General features: G+C 35.9%; 4 protein-coding genes across 4 annotated transcripts in view; 2 read left to right on the top strand and 2 right to left on the bottom strand.

The window, feature by feature from the left end:
* Nucleotides 1-1,913: 1,913 nt before the first annotated feature.
* Nucleotides 1,914-2,516, top strand: LOC125190964 (receptor-like protein 9DC3). Its single transcript, XM_048088402.1, has one exon. It carries the CDS (start codon nt 1,914-1,916, stop codon nt 2,514-2,516), a length of 603 nt encoding a protein of 200 aa, XP_047944359.1.
* Nucleotides 2,517-10,853: 8,337 nt separating this feature from the next.
* On the top strand, nt 10,854-11,360 carry LOC125190973 (receptor-like protein 19). The gene has a single exon (XM_048088415.1). It carries the CDS (start codon nt 10,854-10,856, stop codon nt 11,358-11,360), a length of 507 nt encoding a protein of 168 aa, XP_047944372.1.
* A 6,161-nt stretch (nt 11,361-17,521) lies between these two features.
* The window catches only part of LOC125190981 (receptor-like protein 18), a 61,305-nt gene continuing 55,630 nt past the window's right edge, over nt 17,522-23,196 (bottom strand). The window contains exons 3-4 of the mRNA XM_048088426.1: nt 17,685-18,056; nt 17,522-17,525 (exon numbers count right to left, since the gene is read on the bottom strand). Of these exons, the coding sequence (XP_047944383.1) occupies nt 17,522-17,525; nt 17,685-18,056 (376 nt within the window). The remainder of the gene's footprint in view (nt 17,526-17,684; nt 18,057-23,196) is intronic.
* On the bottom strand, nt 18,453-19,587 carry LOC125200860 (probable leucine-rich repeat receptor-like protein kinase At1g35710). The gene is made up of 4 exons (XM_048098670.1): nt 19,502-19,587; nt 19,257-19,401; nt 18,972-19,187; nt 18,453-18,736 (listed from the first exon to the last, which is right to left on the bottom strand). Exons 2-4 carry the CDS (start codon nt 19,357-19,359, stop codon nt 18,501-18,503), a joined length of 555 nt encoding a protein of 184 aa, XP_047954627.1. The 5' UTR covers nt 19,360-19,401; nt 19,502-19,587; the 3' UTR covers nt 18,453-18,500.

Below are 23,196 nucleotides of genomic sequence, written 5' to 3' on the forward strand. Positions count from 1 at the left end.
TACTTTAAAATTGGGGAATTTGTCAAGATTTCAAATCTTTGGGGTTGACAAATGCATTATCACAAAATATTTTTTTTTGAAATCCCAAAAACTAGGGGCATTTGGCATGGGGATAATATGTAATTTATTCAAAATTGAGAGGCCGGAAAAAAAATTGGGGCTGGGTTTCTCAAACCCACCCATTACCCCCCGGGAAAATCCCGCCGCCCCCTTTCCCCGCGGCCCGGGGCCCCGCCCGAAGTTCTTCGCCTTCCCCGGGGCCCGGGCCCCCGGGGAGTGTTTTCCGGCCCCTCTCCCACGTTTGGTCTTTTTTTCCCCCGGCCCTCCACCCGATGGCCAATCATGCCTTCCTTTTTTTGAGTTTCACCCCCACCATTGGGAATCCCACAATTTTAAGAAATTTCCCCGTATGTTTATTCACCCCGCAATGAGAGACCACAACTTGATTTTGCCCGGGTTTTGGCCCCCCGCGGCTTGTTGTGGCGGGGGGTTTGGGTAAAGGGGGCGGCGCATTGGGATGGGGATCGGCCGGGTTTCCCCAAGGCCCCCCTTTTGCGGCCCCCGGCCCGTTTGTTCTAAGGCGTGATTTATGTCGATGCCCCCCCTTTTTACCCCTGTACGAGCCGGAGGTTTTGGGTATTTTTGAGGATACCCTTTTGACTCCCGTTTGAGAATTTAACCCGGCAAAAACTGTAATCCGCGGTATTGATGTTTTTCCATCGACCCCTTGTCAAAAAGGGTGATGGTTTTTTCCCCATCTGTTGATCCCCTCTTGGCGGGGTTCCCCCAACTTTTCCGATCCTGCCCCCTTTGGGAAAACAGACCTTCTCCTCTGGGTTGTATATCGAATGATCCAACGATTTTACGAAAAGCCGTTATCCCAAATCGTTCGACTTTGGTGATGTGCAAATTTCGCGGGGTCGATTCCATTTGTCCCCAAACCCAAAAAAAGACCACCAAATCCCCTTCTCACTCTAGATACCCCTTACCCCGGGGCGCCGCCCCCCGTGAGGCCCCGCCCCCCCGTCCGGAACTTTCCCCATTTAGTTTAAAACTCCATCCTTCGTGGTTTGATTTGGGGGTTTTAAACATCATCTTCTCCCGACTTTTTGCGGTTGGGTTTTTCCGTCGCCTTGTCAAAAGGTTTTGGCGATGATGAACTATTTTCGACCCTTTCCCGAATCCCCCCTTTCTAAGCCATGTTTGCTATTGTTTCATATATTCATTCAAGTGTATTTCATAGAGAGGAGAATACACGCCTAAATAGGCTGAGAATCATGTACATATGGTATGATTTACCCTAGCTATAAATTAGGAAAAGATAATTTACAATTAATGTGAGATCATTCTAATTTATTCCCTAATCTCGGTGTATCTTCCGTGATATCTTCCAACAACACTCATAGAACGTATACCGCCATCTCTTGGAGATATGAAGTTACTTGAGTCGTTGGACTTGTCTTCAAACAAACTGGATGGAAAAATTCCAAATGAATTGACAAGGTTGACCTTTCTTGCGAAGTTAAACCTTTCCATGAATGATCTTGAGGGACAAATACCACAGTCTACTCAACTTTCCACATTTGGTAACGAATCATATGTTGGAAATGTGGGATTGTGTGGATTTCCATTGACGAAAAAATGTGAGGGGAGTGATGACAAACTAGAGTTTCCTCAAGACGGAGAAGAAGTTGATGAGTATAGATTTATAGATGGATTTGGCTGGCGAAGTGTGGTGATGGGATATGGATGTGAATTTGTAGTTGGAATTGGAATTGGTTATGTGATTATAAGAAGTAGAAGGCCAAGATGGTTAGTGGATTTCTTTTTTGTAGTTGGATATAAATATAAGACAAAGAAGAAACGCAACAAAGCTGCACCAACACGAAGGAGGACTTAGATTGGAAGACAAAATGGAAGATTGTGTGCTTTTCATTGCTTCTTCCAATAAATTCTCTGGGAATATTCCGGTTTCCATAGGCAATCTTAATTCTCTGAGATACTTGAATTTGTCCCGTAATACTCTCACGGAACAGATTCCTGTGTCTCTTGGGAATATAAGTATTCTTGAGTCATTGGATTTGTCATGGAACAGATTTAGTGGAAAAATTCCAAGTTATCTTATAAGATTGACATTTCTTTCGAAATTAAACCTATCAATGAATAATCTTGTGGGGCCGATACCAAAATCTAAGCAATTTCCTACGTTTGAAAATGAGTCATATATAGGAAACTTGGGATTGTGTGGAGTTCCATTGGCAAAACAGTGTGAAAAAACTGATGGTAAACCAATGTTTCCTCCAGAAGAAGATGATGAAGAGTCAGGATTTATAGATGGATTTGGTTGGCAAAGTGTGGTGATGGGATATGGATGCGGATTTGTAGTTGGAATTGGTTACATGGTTATAAGAAGCGGAAGGCCAAGATGGTTAGTGGAATTCTTTTTTGGTGTTGGATATAATAATAGTAAGATGAAGAAAAGAAACAGAGCAAAAGCAACAACAAGGAGAAGGTGATTCAAGACTAGCACTGGGCTTTTCATGTGTTTCATTTGGAACACTAGCATGTTGTGTGTATGATGTTTTGCAAATAATGCCATCTTAAACTATGCAATGTTTGGTTTCTAAGTTAGTCTACTTTTGTTTATAAAATTATACATATTGTTTCTATTGTGTGATTAAGCAACCCTTACATGCAATCTGCACAGATGCTAAAAAATCAAATATTTCAATGTTCAAAACTGTTAAATTCTAATCTTATGTCTTAGACTTTGGACCAAGATATAACTTGTTTCTCTTAAACAGAAGTATTTGTTCAGAACTTGATGATGATTCAAATGTGTTGTGTGTTTCTAACAATACTAGCAACTTCTGTTAAACTTTAACGTAGACTACTATGACTGTAACTGAATATTTGATTAAATATAATGAATGCTATTATCCTTTATGAATAAATAGATTAGTTGCATGATTTGCATCACAAACTGGTAATGTTAGACCACGATCACTCGGTTCGAGTGAGATTCCTTGAATCTCATCCAAGGTCCGTTTTCTTGCTTTTCATGCCGGTTTCACATGTATTCTTAGCACAATCTAAACAAACTCATTAAACTCCCAAAAGTCGTATAAATGGATTCTCATGATATGTTGGATCAAACCTCTCTTTCACCGCTTCCATGAAATCAGGCCATGATTTCAGAAAATTGTTTTTTTTTTTTAATAAATGAGCCAATCCAGCGCCGGCTGCTCGAAGAGTAGTCCGTCGAAGTGTAGACGATGCTCTTCTGACATCCGGTAATAATCGAAATACGTGTCGACCTTGAAAGTCCATCCCCATGGGTCGTCTCCGTTGAGTTTCGGGGGATCGAGCCGAAGATAGGGTTTAAAAAAATATGGAGTTATCTTTGTCATTGATGATATGAATATCCGTGTGTTTATAGGGGAAGATATCTTAACCTATTAGAAAAGGTAAATATTATTGAAAAATATGGTTACTGAGAATATGTTTTTCAGTAGATTACTTATTTCATAGTAGTATTTGAAGATATCAAGAAAAATTGATTCATTTTTACTCTATATATTGTGAAAGTAAGCTATTTAACTTTATGAGGAGTGATCAATTGCTAACTCATCATTTAATTGCTAAATACAACTAATTTAAGGCCATAGGATTTTAGAAAACGTGTGGTCTACAATTTGCCACGTGTAATTTTCGTTTTTATTAATAAAATAAAAAAGATAAAAATAAGAACTCCAAATTAGGGTTTTGGATGAAAATGTCAATATAGTATTTCGAAAATATGAACACAATGCTTTGAGAATGTCAACACAATGCTTATATTGACATTCTACATGTATTATATTGACATATTTTATATAGTATGTTGACATTTTTGCTGTATGAAAAAATTAAAAAATTTCAAATTCTTTTCAAATTTTGTCATCGGTACATATGCATGTAGGATATCGTTGGAATCTTTATGAAATTATCTTTAATTTGATATATGTTATATGAATTTAAAGTTTTTGGATTTCTTTTAAAAGTTAGTTATAGCTAAACGTGTAGTTAATTGACATTAATATCCTATTGATATTTTTTTGGAATTAATCCTATGGCCTTATTGACGTTTTTCATTGATCGCATTGACATTTAGGGATTGATGATCTAAGCTCTTAATTTAAATATCTAATGGCTATTATTTAGTTGGAGTTAGCAATTAAGTTATGATCAGCAATACAACACTCCCCTTAACTGTATTTTATGATTATTTGTTAGGATTTGATTTGTGTTCAATATTCAAAAGTTGTATTCATTTTTACTCTATTTATTGTGAAAGTAAGCTAATTAACTGTATTTTATAATTATTTGTTGGGTTTTGATCTGTGTTCAATATTCATTAGGATTTGATTAAAATCAGAATGAGGAATTAAACTAATAATTTATCATTCAGAGAACTGAATTCTCGTATGAGAGAGCCGATTTTTCCTTTTTTTCCTTCAAAGTCACGACTTTCTCCAATACTTAATGTTTGAAAAGTGAAATGCGGAAAATAAAAGACACTAAAGAACTTTGAAGACTATCCTGTGAATGACTTGAATTGTTCTTTGCGATACATTCTATTTATAGGACTAGAAAAGTAAATGCACATAGGAACTATACAATCCGAACTTATATAACACTATTAATGTTATATTTCTTGAAACTCTAAAGTGACCATCTAATATTCTTGAGACTCTCATATTATATTTCGAACACTTAATACTCCATAATAATACGTATATCAACTATGATAAATATTAATGTCTTCTTCCATAGTTGATTTAGAAACATTCCTACTCCTTCACTGCATTGTAGAAAATTTTCTGTCCGTCCTCCCAAACTCCGAGTAATGTGACCAGCTTATCTTTATGCTTAAATTCCATCGCCTGGTGGTCGTAGCTTCGGTAAATCTCACCCAAACTCTTCAGCCACGGAGCTCCTAAGACCACTTCAGGACCACGAAAGGGGAGCACAAATAAATCAACAACAAACTCATCCCCTCCGAGTGATAACTTGGCGTAGTAACACTTTTCTTTACATAGAAATGTCGACTCATTGCCCACAGAAACACGGAAAGGATTGGTTGGCATAACCAACATCCTAAATTTCTTGACAGTATCGGGCTGGATGAAGTTATGTGTACTGCTGCCACTTATTAAGGTTTGGACATACACCCCCGAAATCATACCTGTCACTTTCAACGCTCGGGGAGGGTCGATCTCTGTTTCACGGCCTCCAAGAATTCAGGCCATGTTGTCACCAAATTGTTATCGTGTTGGTGAAGGAGCCAATTGGACACCCGGTGTTCAAACAGTAGTCCAACTAAGCGTAGACGATCCTCTTCCGACGTTTTGAAATAGTCAAAATAGGACTGCACCTTGTAAATCCAGTCTGATGGGTCGTCTCCGTTGAATTTTGGAGGGTCGATCCGAAGTTTGGCCTTCTTCTCTGTTGTTGGCCTCTGAAGTTTGGCAAAAATTGCGTCTCCGTCTACGTTGGCCTCCAATGCCGAAAACAGCCGATCCGCCCGGTCTGATAAGGCAAGGTATTCTTCTCTGTTGTTGTGAAGTTCCAACCTTAAACTTTTTATGGCTGACAGAATCTCTTCTTGAGAATTATCAGCATGAGTTTCTGTTGCCATGATTGAATGTGAGGGTGAATTTGACAGAGCTGAAAGAAGATGAAATCACAATTCAGAAAAATATGGAGCAAGATATCTTAACCTATTAGAAAAAGTAAATATCATTGGAAAATACGGTTATTCGACTACACCAGACTTTGTCGGGCATTTCAGCAAACGGTTGGTGTGCCTCTTATGATGTCACGTGAAATATGATAAATAATGAGATGGTGACATGAAATGATCAAATAAAAAAATATAAAGATGTATTAAAGCACAAATGTTAAAAGGAAACAACCGTACATGGAGTTGGTGACCGGCGACGGCGGTTTGGTGCCGCAGTCCACGGCTTTTCTGATTTGTGTGTGTTAAGGCACAATCTTATTCTCTGGAGTTGGGCTCTCTTTTGGGCCTGTTTGTTTTGTTTAAATAATTCAGTTGGGCCTATTTTGTTAAGAAGAAGAAAGAAGTTTTGGGCCTCTTTTTATTTGAACTGAGAATTTTTATTTTAACAGTGATTGAGCCTCTTTGTACAAAGATCGAGGTCTCCAAGATTACGTCTTCTCGATTTATTTAATTAATTAATTCCAAGTAATTGAATCTTTGAATGTGATTGAGAATCCAAGCCTTAAGTCGAGATCTTAACTTCACTGATTTAATTATCAATGAAGAATTGAAGTCCTCTGAGCAAAATTAACCACGTTGGGATCATAGCGTATCATTCTTTATGAATGTTCTTTAACTAATTATTTTTTAGTATTCTTTCAAAAAGATATTTTGTGAGGAGTTTTATTTGACCTTTAAAGTGGATCTTGGATCAGAGATTTTGTGGGAGTGATATATAAGATATTGTTTTCTCAGAAATATTTTGTTTTATTGAGATCCCTATCTGCTTGCTATTCCAATGGAGGAAATTGAAATCGGGCTTTGGTGCAACAAGGCAATAAATTAAATGACGAAAAGCTTCAAGATTAATTATTTTGGATTTTATTTTATTGTTGTTTTGATTCCAAGAATCTTTACTATGGTTTTTGATTGCCGGTGCAATAATTAAGAGATTACTCTCATCACATTGCTATCTATTTCACCAAAAACTTTTTCTTCAATTTTATTTGATTGGTCAAGCGATTAAACATATTTCACAATATTACTTAGTGCAAGAGAAATGAATACCAATGAATTAGTGAACTCAAGTCAATTGATAGATAATTTCCATGATAATTATATAAATAAAACTAATACTTCCACCGTCCACGATTTAAAGAAGACTTTTAACTCGGCACGGGTTTTTAGAAATTGTTTGATTTTGTGAAGAAAAGAAAAAGGTGGAAGTGAGTGGAATGTGAGACCCATCTAAAATATTAGTTTTATATTGGATTGTGAGTGTAAAAAGTTGGTGGAATGTGGGGTATGCATACTAAAATGGAATAAAGCAAATGGTTTTATAAATCATGGACAAAACCAAAATGGCAAAATGGCTCTTTAAATGGTGGACAGAGGGAGTACTTTTCTCATTAATATATAATTCCAAATGTGTCATATTATATGTCAAAATCCATCACGAATATGTTAATATTTATGTCCAATTGTGTATTAAAAAAAGCAACTTTTCAGTGATAAATATAGACTTACTTGAGATAACTATTAAGACACGTCGTGTTTTTAGCCATTGCTGAATTTGATAGAGTTTGAAAAAGATAAAACCAACCGGAGAGATGAAGGAGAAGATTAGGGTTTAGTAATATGAAGAGTAATCTTTGTCATTATGGTATGAATATCCGTGTGTTTATAGGAGGCAAGATATGTAAACCTAATACAAAAAGTAAATATTATCGGAAAATATGATTATTTAGAATATGATTTTTAGTGGATTACTTTTTCCATAGTAGTATTTGAAGATATCAAGAAAAGTTAGATTCATTTTTACTGTACTTTATGATTTATTGTTATATTGTTGTTAGGATTTGATTTGTTTTATGTATTTACTAAGATTTGATTTGTTTTTCCTCAATTCTTCCCTGAGAAAGCCGATTTCTCCTATTTTCCTTCGAAGTCACGACTTTCTCCAACTATACTCCTTCCATTTCTCCTATTTTCCTTCAAAGTCACGACTTTCCCCAACTATACTCCTTCCATCCGCCACATATAGTGTTATTTTGACTTGACACATATTTTAAAAAAATTATTTAATTTTGTAATGTAAAATGGAGAAATTAATTAATGGAACGTGGGCTCAACTTTACTTTTATATATTGAATTTTATAATAGAATGTGAGTAATGATTTGGTTGAGTGTGGTCCACATACCTTAAACATTTTTTCACAGGCAGAGGATGTAATATAATCAGTTAATCCAATTTCAATAACTATAATAGAAACAAAAACGAAAATCGAATCCAAACGTACTTCGAATAAATTAACTAACCAATTATTAGTCCAAATTTCAAATAAAGATAGCAAATGGAATAATAAATCAACTACAACAAAAATGGAAAAATGACTTTATACTACTCAAAATGCCTTCTTCCACAGTTGATCTATATCCCTTAGAAACAATATTCCTACTCCTTGATTGCATTGTAAAAAATATGCTGTCCCTTCTCCCAAATGCCGCGCAATATAACTAGCTTATCGTTATGCGTAAATTCCATCATGTGGTTGTCATAGTTTCGGTAAATCTCACCCAAATTCTTCAGCCACGAAGCTCCTAAGACCACTCAGCACCACTAATGGGTAGCAAAAATAAATCAACAACCACCTCATGTCCTCCAAGTAATAACGTGGAGTAGAAACATTTTTCTTTACATAGGAATGTCGACTCATTGCCCACAGAAACAAGGAAAGGATTGGTTCGCATAACCATCAGCCCACGTTTCTTGGCAATTTTGGGTTGGATGAAATTATGTGTACTGCCTCCACTGATTAAGGTTCGGACATTAACCCCCCAAATCGTACCTGTCACTCTCAACGCCCGGGGAGGGTCGAATCTCCGTTTCACCGCCTCCAAGAATTCAGGCCATGTTGTCACCGAATTGTGATCATGTTGGTGAAGGAGCCAATTGGACGCCCGGTGTTCAAAAAGTAGTCCAACTAAGCGTAAACGGTCCTTTTCGGATGTTTCGAAATAGTCAAAATAGGATTGCACCTTGTAAATCCAACCTAATGGGTCGTCTCTGTTGAATTTTGGAGAATCAATCTGAAGTTTGGCCTTCTTCGCGGCAGAAATTGCGTCTCCGTCTACCTTGGCCTCCAATCCAAGTTCCAACCTTAAAGATTTTATGGCTGACAGAATTTCTTCAAGCATGATCAGTTTTTCTTGCCATGAGGGAGAGCGGCAAGGGTGAAGAAGATTAGGGTTTTGGAATAGTTAATTGTGCTCGTTGATGATATGAATAGCCATGTATTTATATGACGCAAGAAATTAAGAAAAGAGATTTATTCTTAGGGGAGTGATCAATTGCTAACTCATAATTTAATTGCTAACTACAACTAATTTAAGGCCACATGATTTTAAAAAACGTGTGGTCTACAATTTGCCACGTGTAAATTTCGTTTTTATTAATTAAATCGAAAAAGATAAAAAAAAAACGTCAAATTAGGGTTTTGGATGAAAATGTCAATATAGTGTTTCGAAAATATCAACACAATGCTTTGAGAATGTCAACACAGATTTAGGATTGACATTGTATATGCTTTATATTGACATATTATCTTAGCTGCATTGACATTAACCTGTGTACGAAAAATACGAAAATTCTAGATTTTTTTTTCAAATTTTGACGTCGGAACATATACATGTAGTATATCGTTGGAATCCTTATAAAATTATCTTTAATTTGATATATGTTATATGAATTTAAAGTTTTGGGATTTCTTTTAAAAGTTAGTTATAACTAACTTGACATTAATACCCCTATTGATTTTTATTGGAATTAATCCTATAGCCTTATTGACGTTTTTTATTGATAGTATTGATATTTTGTGGTTGATGATCTAGGCCTTTAATTTGAATAACTAATAACTATTATTGAGTTGTAGTTAGCAATTAAGCATTGGGTTAGCAATATAACACTCCCCTTTATTCTTAATATTTGAACTAAGTTGTGGAGAAACTAATTAATTAATTACTAATAATAATAGCACGTAGTAATTAAGTTATAATTTTCTTAATTATTTACTAGTAATAGATAATATACTAGTAATGATATTAATAGTAGTACTAGCTATAATAAAAATTAACATTAATTATTTTGTTGTGTTCAATATTAAAATAATGTTATAAATAAAGAATATCTAAGTAAAACTAGGAATAAGAATTGCCGCATAACTTTTCTTATTTTTAAGATTCTTTTACATGTTTGATAAAAATTTAAGAAATTCTGAAATTTAAAAATTTTGGAATGCGATTACTTTCTAAGGGTAGGATCCTACTAAAAAACAAACAGACCCGGATAGTTATAGATTATAATCATCACTCGACAAAAAATTTATAATCCACCCCTAACGGGCTCGGTTTGATCCTCTCACACTTTTCATGTTAGCCAATTGAGCTCGAACTGATTCCATGGAAATATCACATGTCATTCACAAAAATGAGTTAAATAGATTTTTGAGGCCCAATTGTAAGCTCATCATAATTTAAAAACACTAAAAAAATGTAAATTAAAGACACTAAAATCGAAATTGAAGAGTTATAGTTCCTCTGTTGCTAAAAGTAGTAGTATGAACTATTTTATTTTTATTCTCTCCCCGAAAAGTATGGACTTTTAAGTTTTGAAACTTAAACTATGATAATAATAATGTGGATTTCATTTTTCAGTAACACTACTTACACTACCATCTCTCTGATTTTATCAATTATACTATAAAAACTCATATTCAACTCAAAAGTGTATACTTTTCAGGGACGAAGTGAGCATTAAATATGAAGAAATGAAACTGTAGTATATAGTTTTATTAAAAACAGCAAATATAATGGAAATAAATTGAAGAGAGTTAATCGTAATTAATGAAGAGAGGGAGGGTGTTTAAAATTGGGCACATCTGCGTTTATCATCAATTCGCAAGCATATAAATTTTCTGGCATCATACCATCAATATTCCCAAAGAATTGCAGTCTTCAGGCAATCAGTCTGAATGGAAACAAATTGGAAGGAACACTTCCCCAGACTTTGGCCAACTGCCAAAATTTGCTTATGGCGTTTCCCTTTTGCATGGAAACAATCCCTAAACTCCGCGTCCTAGTCTTGAGGTCAAATAAGTTCAATGGTACGATATCCGTGTCTTCAAAAACTGAGCAACCTTTCCCAAAGCTGCATGTATTGGATGTATCCTATAATGCGTTTGTTGGCTCTCTACCTGATAGATATTTCAAGAACTTTTGTGGTATGATAGATGCGAAGGAAAACATGTCCGATAATGAAGCATATTGGTTTCTGAGATTCATGGAGATGAAGATCACAGTGAAGGGCTTGGAACAATTATTTGGGAGACAGCTGACTACATTTACAACCATCGATATGTCCTCCAATAGATTCTCTGGGAGCATTCCACCTTCTGTATGGAACCTTAAATGTCTTAGATACTTGAATTTGTCTCACAATACCATTGGAGGCCATATACCGTCATCTCTTGGAAGTATGAGTATCCTCGAGTCGTTGGACTTGTCTTCAAAAAAAGTTGGATGGAGAAATTCCAAATGAATTGGCAAGGTTGACATTTCTTGCGAAGTTAAACCTTTGATGAATAATCTTGAGGGACAAATACTACAGTCTACTCAACTTTCCACATTTGGATTGTGTGGATTTCCATTGACAAAAAAATGTAAGGTGAATGATCAAAAACCAATGTTTCCTCAAGACGAAGAAGATGATGATGAATATGGATTTATAGATGGATTTGGTTGGCGAAGTGTGGTGATAGGATATAGATGTGGATTTGTAGTTGGAATTGGAATCGGTTACATGATTATAAGAAGCGGAAGGCCAAGATGGTTAGTGGAATTCTTTTTCGGGGTTGGATATAAACATAAGACGAAGAAGAGACGCAACAAAGCCGCACCAACACGAAGGGGGACTTAGATTGGAAGACAAAATGGAAGATTGTATGCTTTTTTTCTTGTGTTTCGTTTGGAACTATTTCTTGAGTTGTTTCGAGTATGTTACACTTTTTTCCGTTTTTGGATATTATGAGAGCTTTTATTAGAGTTGTATTTCTATTTCTTTTACCTTGTTAATTACTACTCGAGATCTTGCGTAAGAAAACAACAAACAGAATATATAAAGATGATAAAACACGTGAATAGATAAAAAGAAAGGATCAATTATTCAAACCAAGAAAAAAAAATCCTAATCTCAGGATTAATCCAATTTCAGTAACTCTTAAAACAAATAAAAGAGAATTCACAACGATTAGTGACTTTAAATGATTAGTCCTACTCAAAAGACAATCTCAAATAAAGATAACAAATGGAATAATAAATCAACCATGATAGATAAACTTGGAAAAGTGACTTGATCAATACTAATCACTTTGTATTGTAAAATATATGTCTTCCTTTCTCCCAACCGCCGCGCAATGTAACCATCTTATCGTTATGCATAAATTCCATCGTGCGTTCATCATAGTTTCGGTAAATCTCACTCAAACTCTTCAGCCACGGAGCTCCCAAGACCATCTTTGTATCATGAATGGGGATCACAAATAAATCAGCAACAAACTCATGCCCTTGAAGTGAAAACTTGACATTGTTACACTTTTGCTTACAAAATAATGACTCCCCATAACAATTACCCACATAAACACGAAAAGGAGGACTCGTTGGCGTAACCTTCAATCCTAATTTCTTGACTACATCGGAATGGATAAAATTATGTGTACTGCCGCCACTGATTAAGGTACCGACATGTTCCCCCGAAATCACACCTCCCATTCTCAACGCCCGGAGAGGGTCGAATCTCCTCTTCACGGCCTCCAAGAATTCAGGCCATGTTTTCAACAAATTGTGATCATGTTGGTGGAGGAACCAATTGTACGTGCGGTGTTCAAACAGTAGGCCGACTAAGCGTAAACGGTCCTTTTCCGACGTTTCGAAATAGTCGAAATAAGATTGGACCTTGTGAATCCAGACTGATGGGTCTGTCTCCGTTGAATTTTGGAGGATCGATGTGAAGATTGGGCCGCCTTTCCTTGCCCTCCAATGCTGATAAGGCAGCATATTCTTCTCTGTGGTTGTGAAGTTCCAACCTTAAACATTTTATGGCGGATAGAAGCTCTTCTTGAGAATTATCAGCATGAGTTTCAGTTGCCATGATTGAAGGGGTGAAGGCGAAGTTAAGAGAAGATTAGGGGTTTCTACTTGAGAACTGGGATTTGAATGAGTTTGAGTTGTCATGATTTAATGTGAGGGAGAGAAGAAGTCCAGAGAAGATTAGGGCAAGAAAGAAGTGAATCAGTTAATGAGATAGATTTTAATCAAAAGAAGTGGAGATCAAGAAAGTAAGAGATTTTCTGTAGCATGAAAACAAAGAGGTTGGGCAGCCATTTCAATCCCCCTAGGTGCACCCTACATGCTCCTGCAGCTTACAAACAAATGAGTTATTAAGCAAGCACCATGAGGCCATGTGAGGACAAGAATGTTTAATGGGTCAAACACCTAGTACTATAAATAACACCAAGCCTCTTAAGTAAAAGGCTGTTTAATAACACCAAGCCTCTTAAGTAAAAGACTGTTTTGAAGATCAAGACAGAGAGATATGTTGGGAGTGAAAACAAATGAGGAGTCAGCCATTTAATGCAGCAAAGTACCCCAAGTTCTCATATAAAGATCCCCTCCATACCACATTCGGACTCCCTCCCACACATCTAAAAATAATCAGCAAAAATTTAGAGAGAGTTAGAAAGCTTGGTGCCTTAGGAGCTGATTTCAAGCAGCAACCAGCTCAAGAGGTATTTCCCTCCATTCCCAATCTTTTCTCAAGCAACCAGCTCAAGAGGTATTTCCCTCCATTCCCAATCTTTTCTCAAGCATCATGTAGAAACACCTCAACATATAAGTCTCAACAGTAGCTTTCTTAGAGCCTTAACAAATGGAATAAGAGTACAATAGGCTGCCTTAATGCTCAACTTCAGTAGCAAACCCACAAAAGTACCAACACAAAAATATAGAATCGTAGCTATGGGAAATTTCAGCAGTAGCAAAGAATGGAGTAAGCATAAATAGCTGATATCAGTGCTTAGTCAAGTGGAATAAACCTCATATCAGTAAAACCAAGTTATCTAAATCATAGGAGCAAGACTTAGTGTAGCAAAAATGGCAGCAAGCCATTTCCAGTGATTAGAGAACAAACAAGTTCAAACTGAATCATAAATCGAAAACTCTGGGAATTAACGGAATAAGTACGGGGGATAAGGGAAGGGACTTAGCTTAAGGTTGAGGCGCCGACGCGCCGGAGACGGCACAAGCAGCGGCACTACTCGCCGAAGCTGGAGGCTAGGGTGCGACGGCGGGCCTCGGAGATCACCGGTAGCAGCGGAGCCACGAGGGCAGCTGCGGGGACTCCACGGCGAGCCCAAGCTCCTGAGGTGAACACGGCAGCGGCGAATCGCCGAAGAAGAGAGGAAAGGCGGAGATGGCTGGAGCTGGCGCCGAGCGACGCAGCAGGCGGCAGCCCTGCTCGTCGGGCAGCCGGGGACTTCTCCGAACTCGACGGAGAGAGAGACACGTTGGAGAAGGGAGTTCCCACCGACGGAGCTCCGAAATTTCGCCGAGGATGAGAGCGGCGAATGGCGACGAGCGGCGGTGAGAATGAGGCGAAGAGAGAGAGAGAAAAGAAATCTAGGGATTTTTCCATTTTAAATTTTGGGGGAAAACTTGTACTCCCTCTCCGTCCCATAAAAGTTGAATCGTATTCCTTTTTAGTTTGTCCCAACAAAGTTGAGTCATTTCCTTTTTTAACTAAAGACAAAACATCTAATCATTCTTACTTTATTCCATCATTTACTTTACTCTCTTATCTTTCTACTTTTTTCATCTCTCCTATTTATTTAATATAAATTCTTAATCTCCGTGCCCAAAAGTTTTGTCTCAACTTTTGTGGGACAGAGGGAGTAAAATGAAAATGAGGAAGAATAGAAGATCCGATGGAAAAGGGAGGAGTAATGTGTTGGGCCTGATTTTATTTTGTGTTGCTGGGCCTATTTAATTAAAAGTATGGCTAAGGTTTTAAATAGAGAATGGGCTTGGGCTAATATATAAAATAAAGTAGGAGTTGGGCCTTAGCCTAATTAAATCATGAGCCCACCTATGTTGCTCAATCAAATAATTGAGGTTAAGTAATGGTCCGCTAATTAATTCCACGATGATAAATTTAATTTCCGGACCTTAGCTTAAGTGCTCGAATAATTAATGATAAGAATTGATACGCTAACGTTCAATAAACCTCGAGTTATTTTAGTGCTTGAATAAATGGCATAGGAGGTAACACTCTCTAGTTAAGCGAATAATTTTTCCAAATAAATTAAATCTACTGATTTAATTAATGTTCAAGAATTCTAGAACTTTTTCTAGAAAAATAAGAAAGAGAATAGAAAAAGAGCACACACTTAGGATGTATTCACGTTTGAGTTCATTTGGCTTCTTAAGCCTAATTAAGTATTATTTCCATGTTACTAAAGAGGCGTCTTCGCGCGTCATCTAAAAATCAAGCTAAGGAGTTTGTTCGGCTAAGATATAGTCTTTGAGGTGGGCATTCTTTCAAAACGTGATTTCAGTATGAAAATGTGAATCTTTCCTCAAGTATGTTGTCATGCCATGTTTTGTTTTATGATTACCTATCTGCTTGGCTATGCCAATTTAAGTTAAATCGAATTCGGGTCCCAGTAGGGCCGCAAACCGTACTCGGACTAGTGTACACATAAGGGGATCGTGAGCTAACAAAGGAGTTGGCCGGTCCAGTGATCGTCGTGGAATGTGGCCACATTCCCGATTCACACACAAAGTTCAGATATGGTATATCTATGTTACGTGATTGCGCAATCAAATCTTTATGAAAGAAAAGGATTTAGTGACTCGGGTCTTTTTAATAAAAACCCCGTATCACTCAACTATGGCTTGACAAATAAAATAGAACTGTTTTTGGCAATGTGCCCACTGAGTATATCAAATACTCAGCCCTGCATCTTATTTTCAAATGTGCAGATTGAACGTGGACGAGGAGGCGAAGGTGTTGGGACAAGACTTTTAAATAAGTAGTTAGGTAGCCCAAAGTAGCATGTCTTCATACGTGCTATTTTGTCTTGGACTCTTCCGCTGCAATCTAGAGTTATGTTCTAGAAAGTCATGAACTTAGTCTTGATACGCTGAATTCTTTTTGACTAAGTACCCATATGCCTTTGAGACTATTATTGCTTTAAGTGATTTCACCCCTTTTTATGATGTCCCTTGATTATTGAGAATTGTTTAGTCGCGAAATAGCTACGCTGACTAGCACTAGGGAGTTGTGGTCGTGACAGCTCGTATATAATGGATGGCTACTTCCTAAAACATCAATTAGTATATTTTGGTGTTAGTGTTGTTGAAAACTCAAAATAATAAAAATTTGTAATTTTTACATAAGTATAATATGAGTGGAGTGGGATTTTTTGTGATGTTTAAAAACACTTGAAATGTTGAGTAATCTATTGACTCTAAGAGAGAACGTTAAATACTTTATTTAGTGGTGTATGTAAATAGAAAATACAAATTATGGTCCTAAAAGACACAAGTTATAAACATTGAGTAACCGCATGAATCTAATTAAATTAGATGATAAATGTTGAGTATTATTTGAAATAATTTAATTAGTAGTAGTAGCCATGCTTAGGAAAGAAAACGATATGAGTAGTGGAAGTAGGATACAATGGGGAAATTCTCTCTAATCTGTAAATATAGAGTGCTAATTACTATAATTGTGCGTATGTCGTTTTTATTAATTGCAATATTATGTGATAATTGTAGTTGTAACTATTTAAAGTTAAAATATATTTTTTCTGATTCAAGTTTGATAGGCTTTTGGATTGTCTATCTAGATAAAGAAAGCGAAAAATAGTCTCTCCTATTAGAAGTGAAAACTATATAAATTGGGGCTACTTTCATATGAAAAGGTAGAATTTTTAGGCAAAAGCAATAAGTGACAATATACAAGTCAAGTCATAAGGTCAAATTATTTGACTTGTTTGAACAAATCATTATTTTGTTATAAGCTTTTCCACCTTTGATTGTGACAAGTATACCATAAATTTGATATTTGGAGGCTTGGAGCACATATATGAATTACGAAGCACATAAAATCTAGATTAATTAGGTGTTTAATAGTTACACATTATTTGACACAACTCTGCTCTTTATTGCTGACAATAGCTTCTAATTTTGACCTCTATGCAATGCATACTGCTCAAACACCATCATTTTAGAAAGTCAGGCTGATGTTTGCCAATCATTAAAACAAATTAATCATTAAAACAAGTTTATCAATAACTTCTAATTTTGACCTCTATACAAATGGCTTTTTGGGCCTGGAGAAAATATTTGGTGAAGAAATTAGAATTTCATTTTGGGCCTAATTTCTTACACTGATGGGCTTTTGTGAGATTAGAAACGTCAATAATATAAATGAGCCCAAGTATAATAAAAGAAATACCGTCACATTGCACTGAGTCGATCCTTTTGAAAGAGAGATTCAAGAAAATAATATATTTAATAAATTAAATGGAGAGAAATAAAATAGGATTGATTATTTATAAAACCTGAACCTGACTCATTGTAACGTTAAGCAGCAGTTCAAAATTTACGAAGAAAGAGATAGCACAATTCAAACACAAGCTCTCAACTTAAGCAAGAAGTTCATATAAACACAAGAAAAACACACTGTTTCCATTTTGGCTTAGAATAAAGTTCCCCTGAGTGGTGGTGCAGGTGCAGGTGCAGCTTTGTTGCGTCTCTTTTTCGTCTTATATTTATATCCATTGCCAAAAAAAATTCCACTAACCATGTTGGCCTACCACTCCTTATAATCATGTATCCAATTCCAATCCCAACTACGAATCCACTTCCATACCCCATCACCACACTTCTCCAACCAAATCCATCTATGAATTCATCTTCATCATCTTCTTGTTCAGCAGGCTGCATCGATTCTCCATTATCATCTTTGCATTTTCTTATCAACGGAAGTCCACACAATCCCAAGTTTCCCATATATGAATCATTCTCAAATGTGGAGAACTGATTAGATCGCGGTATTTCTCCAACAAGATTGTTCATTGAAAGGTTCAATTTCGCAAGAAATGTCAACCCTATCAATTCACTTTGGATTTCTCCATCCAATTTGTTTGTTGACAAGTCTAACGACTCGACTTCACTCATATTTCCAAGAGATGAAGGACTGTGTCCCGTGAGAATATTGTGAGACAAGTTCAAGAATTTGAGAATCTTAACATTTCTTATGGAATTTGTCGGGGGAAGAACTATTTGTCTCCATCGTTGCTATGAAATTATTAAAATATCTTTGAGGTAAATTGCCCACGAATTCATTATAGGATACATCTAAAACTTGCAACTTAGGAAATGAAGTATTGGTTGACGAAGGAAGTGACATGTTACCACCAAACTTGTTAGACCTCAACGCTAGAACTCGAAGATCGGGAAGGCCTTCCATCCAAAGCGGAAATCCATCTTGTATTCTATTGTTTCCAATGTCGAGGCCCATTAGATATTTGCAGTTGGTTAAGGATCTAGGTAATCGTCCTTCCAGTTTGTTAGTTCCCAAATTGATGGACACAAGCCGACAATCATTGCTAAATGTTCACGGAAGTACACCACTAAAATTATTCGCATTTAAATGAAAGATTTTCATATACTGGCTAAAGTTTCCAAAGCATTGAGGAATTGCTCCTTCCAAAGTATTGTTTGAGACAATAAGTATCTCAAACCATGAAGTCAAGTTGCTGATGGAGGATGGGAGCTCACCCTCAAATTTGTTGGAGGAGAGCAATAAGGCCACCAAACTTGATTGATTTCCAATTGAGGATGGTATTGGACCTTCAAACAATTTATTTGAATTACAAAGATGGATATATTTCAAATTTCCTTTGTAAAATCTTAAAATGCACATGCATAAACATATTGGCGTCATGGACTATTTTACTGATTATAATCACATGTCTTAATTGTGCATCAGATATTGGTATATATTCTAATAGTAAGATTAAACTTATCCTCTATTTTACTTATCAAGTTTGTAATTAGTCATTTATGAATAAGTTAGAAATCTTACCGCTTAAAACATTATTGTCAAGGTATAAATCTAGCAGTAGTTTCATGTTCCCAATTTCTGAGGGCAATGACCCGCTAAGTCTGTTGCTTGATAGGTGAATCCCTCCCAAAGTAGACACATTGAAAATGGTTGGCGGCAATGGTCCTGATAACTTGTTAAAACTCAGGTCTAACCATTTTAAATGATCAAGACGACCAATCTCTTGCGGAAAAACTCCTATGAATCAAAATGTTAGCATAATTATGAGATAGCAAAGTATTGCAATTCACCTTCAACGTATCATACCACTTAAAGAATTATTCTTGAGCCGTAACTGGAGCAGAGTCGTCACGTTCCACACTTCTCTTGGGATTGATCCGCTAAGTTTGTTATCATCCGACCACATCATCTCCAAATTATTCAGACCACATCATCTCTCTAGGAATAGTACCTGTAGAATAATGAAATCATGAGCAAAACGGATAAGTTTGTCAATAAAACTTGATTGATAACAAAGTTAAACCACCTCCAAATGAGGTCAAGTTTCATACCACTTAAACTATTACTGTCATGTCAAGCCATAAGCAGATAAGAGCCGTCAAGTTCCCCACTTCTCTTGGGATTGATCCTAAGTTTGTTGGACCCTAAACCCATGAACTCTAAATTATTAAGATGGTCAATCTCTTTTGGAATAATACCTGGACAATAATTATAATGAAGTCGTGAGACATTTATATTTGATGATAATAAAACTAGTATAGGGTAAACTTTGTTTCCAACCTGATAGATTGTTCCAATGAAGGTCTAATTTCGTAAGCCGTGTGATGTTCCCAATTTCTCGAGGCACATGTCCACCAAAGTTGATGTATGACAAGTCAAGAGACTCGAGTTGTTGGCATTCACCCAAGCTCAATGGTATCTCTTCTTCCAAGTCGTTGAATGATAGGTGAAGTTCTTTGAGTCTTGGAAAATTTGTTGTGGCTGCAAATGTCCTTTGGTAGGCCTCCATGAAGATGGTTCCAACTCAAATCTAGAGAAACAAGAAAAGAAAGATTTCCGATTTATGGTGGAACGCTTCCATTGAATCCCATACACGAGAGATCTAAATAAGTCACCCTATTATAACGCAAATCACAAGTAACTCCTGACCATGTACAAACTGAGGTCCCCGCGGTCCAATTCTTTTTCAAAATATTGTCAGGATCTGAAGGGACGAGGGGTTTGAAAGCAAGAAGTGCAGACTCATCAGTATTGATTTGATGAGTAATAGCAAGGCTAAGAGAAGGAAACAATATGAGGATGGAAAGTAGGAAAAATGGGGAAACTCTCTCCATATTGTCAATGCAGTGCTAATTGCAGTTATGTGCTATTCCCTCCGTTTCTTCATAGTTGAGGCAGAAATTTTCGGCACGAAGTTTTAGAAATGAATGTTGGGTGTGTTAAATAAATAGATAAAAAAGTAAGAGAGAGGAAAATGTAGAGAGAATAAAGTATAAAGTGAATAAAGTAGAGAGAATAAAGTAAGAGAGAGTAAAGTAAGAGAGAGGAAAAAGTTACCATATAAGGAAATGACTGAACTATGAAGAAACTTTCCAAAATGGTAAAATGACTCAAATATGAAGAAACGGAGGGAGTATATAGAAAACTCTTTATGTTCAAAGCTAAAAAAATATTTCCAAGTCAAGTCAATTACATAGCGTAAAACCAGATGATCATCCAGTCATATGAAAGTGGAAATGAAAAGCTAAAGGTGAAAAAATAAAGGGAAATTGTGTCTATCCAGTCAAATCAAAGCGGCAAAAAGAAAAAGCTAAAGGTGGAGAAGTAAAGGAAAATAAGCAAAGGGAAAATATGTTTACACCATTAAGCCAGCCAAATCAAAATGGATAGAAAGGAGAAAGGTGGAAAAGAAAAGTGATAAGATGCAGCAAAAGGAAGAAGATAATGTGTAATCTTTCTTTATCAAAAATTAATTACCATTTTTGGTCCGTCCCTAAAAATTTGTCACCTTTCACTTTTATCATTTTTAGCAGGGATCCCATATTCCACTAACTCACACTTACTCACATTTTATTATAAAACTAATATATAAAAGTAGGACCCACATGTCACTAACTTTTTCAAACGCACTTTCTATTACATTTATTAAAACCCATGCCGGATCAAATGGTGACAAATTATGGGGGACGGAGTGAGTATTTTGAAGAAAAGGGAAAGAAAGAAGAATGATACTACCAATGGGTCATAGCACAGTTTTCCCGTGACCTTGAGGTCACGGATTCAAACCCCGCCACCCGTTGAGAAACTTTCGGCCTTAATGAGAAATTGACTTTCCATAAAGCATTGAATTTTTTCATTGACGATTGGAGCACAATGAGAAATCAAGATAGCAGGGAATAACCTCGAGGCATTTCGCACTTGCTCTAACATCGCGGATTCTGTTAACCGAACAAGAGGCGCTAAATTGGATATGCGGCGGAGAAAAGGAAAAAATACCGACGGAGAAAGGAAAGCTTAATTAGACGACGGAAATATGGAATTCCGATGGCCGTAGGGTGGAAGATGTAGGGGTTGATTTAATACATAAATATTTTACAAGAAAGACTTTATAATATTCCTATAAATATCCAATTAAATATACAAAAACGTATGTGTATATTTTTTGAAAACTAACTGAAGGAATGAATGCAAGCTGTTTGATCTATTGCTTCAATGAATTCCTTGGATCTGAATAGAAGTAGCATGTGTTTGGTTTTGTTGCCGAGCCGAAGCTACTCCTACGCAACTATTGAACAAAATAAGTGTTTAAATATTCTGTCAACTTGTTAAAATGTCACTTCAGTTATCATAAAAATATTAACGATGTCAACATTCATATAGTTTGACTTAAATACTAAGAATCAACAGTGGTATACGCAGAAATGAACGTAAGTAGGGGCTAAAATTTTAAAATTTATCTTAGAAATAAATGTGTAGGTAATTTAGATTATTAATAGAGACTTTTATATAATAATATGTATAAAATATAGAATTTTATAATGAAAAAAGTTTAAAAAATGAATTCGTTAGGGGCTAAAGCCCCTCCCTCTATACATGTAGTTCCGCCGGTAGGAATCGTCATATTTAGAGAAGGTGGTAACCAAGACTAGTGGTATCTATTTAATTCAATCTCTTACAATTCAATCTTTGACAAAATCTGATGAGATCGTTCAAGAAAATTGAGATCTGATGACAAAATCTGTTGACAAAAATAATAATTGGTGGATACATACCTTAAAAATTGAGATCTCTTTCATTGACTTAGTAAATAATTCTTAAATTGTTAATCAGTGAAGCCGCCGCGGCATCATCAATAATCAGATAGACACAACTCTAAATATAGCATTGACTTTACCTAATGTATTCACATTTGTTACAATCTCCTTATAATAAATATCACACACATGCATGTATATACATCGTAGCCCAATCACAAAAATACTGCAGTCGAAAATGGTAAAATCTTCTCATTTTCTCCTCCTTACTCTACTCTTGTCAGTTCATTATTTGATGAATAATAGCTTAGCCACCGATATCAATACCGATCGTTCTTCACTTCTTGCGTTAAACTACGTGATTTAATTAGCTGGTTTCAATTAAACTTTGAGGGATGAATCAAATTCTAACCAAACTTTGTAATTTAAACGGCTGTTTACCTTTAAAAAAATGGAGTCCCCTGTATAAGTCAAATTGTATATGTTGATCGTGCCCCATTTGTAAACCTTGGCCATTTAATATCAAGTAAACTTAACATTCAAACAGTTACTTAATATAGGTGTCATACCCCAATTGCTAGTTAATCGTCATGACTAACGACTGTGGAAAATATTCAATCACCATTCTTCCTTCCATTAAATTGAAGTTATACTTTTCTCATGATTAGATCTCCAACCAATAATTTATAGTTACTTGACTTGAATTGTGATACATCTATGGATGATGGATCGATCCACCTCTCTTGCTGAATATTCTAGTATTTGAAAGAGTTTGTTTCGCCAAATGATTAAACATTTTCCACAATAATTAATGCAGTTATTTGCAATTGGCTACTTGAATTACAAAGTCTTCATTTAAGATATGATATCATGTATCACAGATATATGTAGCTATCGATCATTATTATTATGATGTGTATAACTTTTTTCAATCATTACCAATTTTAACTTATTCGTTTGAACATGACATTTTTAGAGTCGAGAGTACTCTA

The sequence above is a fragment of the Salvia hispanica genome, chromosome 1 (assembly GCF_023119035.1).
Source record: "Salvia hispanica cultivar TCC Black 2014 chromosome 1, UniMelb_Shisp_WGS_1.0, whole genome shotgun sequence".
NCBI lineage: Eukaryota > Viridiplantae > Streptophyta > Magnoliopsida > Lamiales > Lamiaceae > Salvia > Salvia hispanica.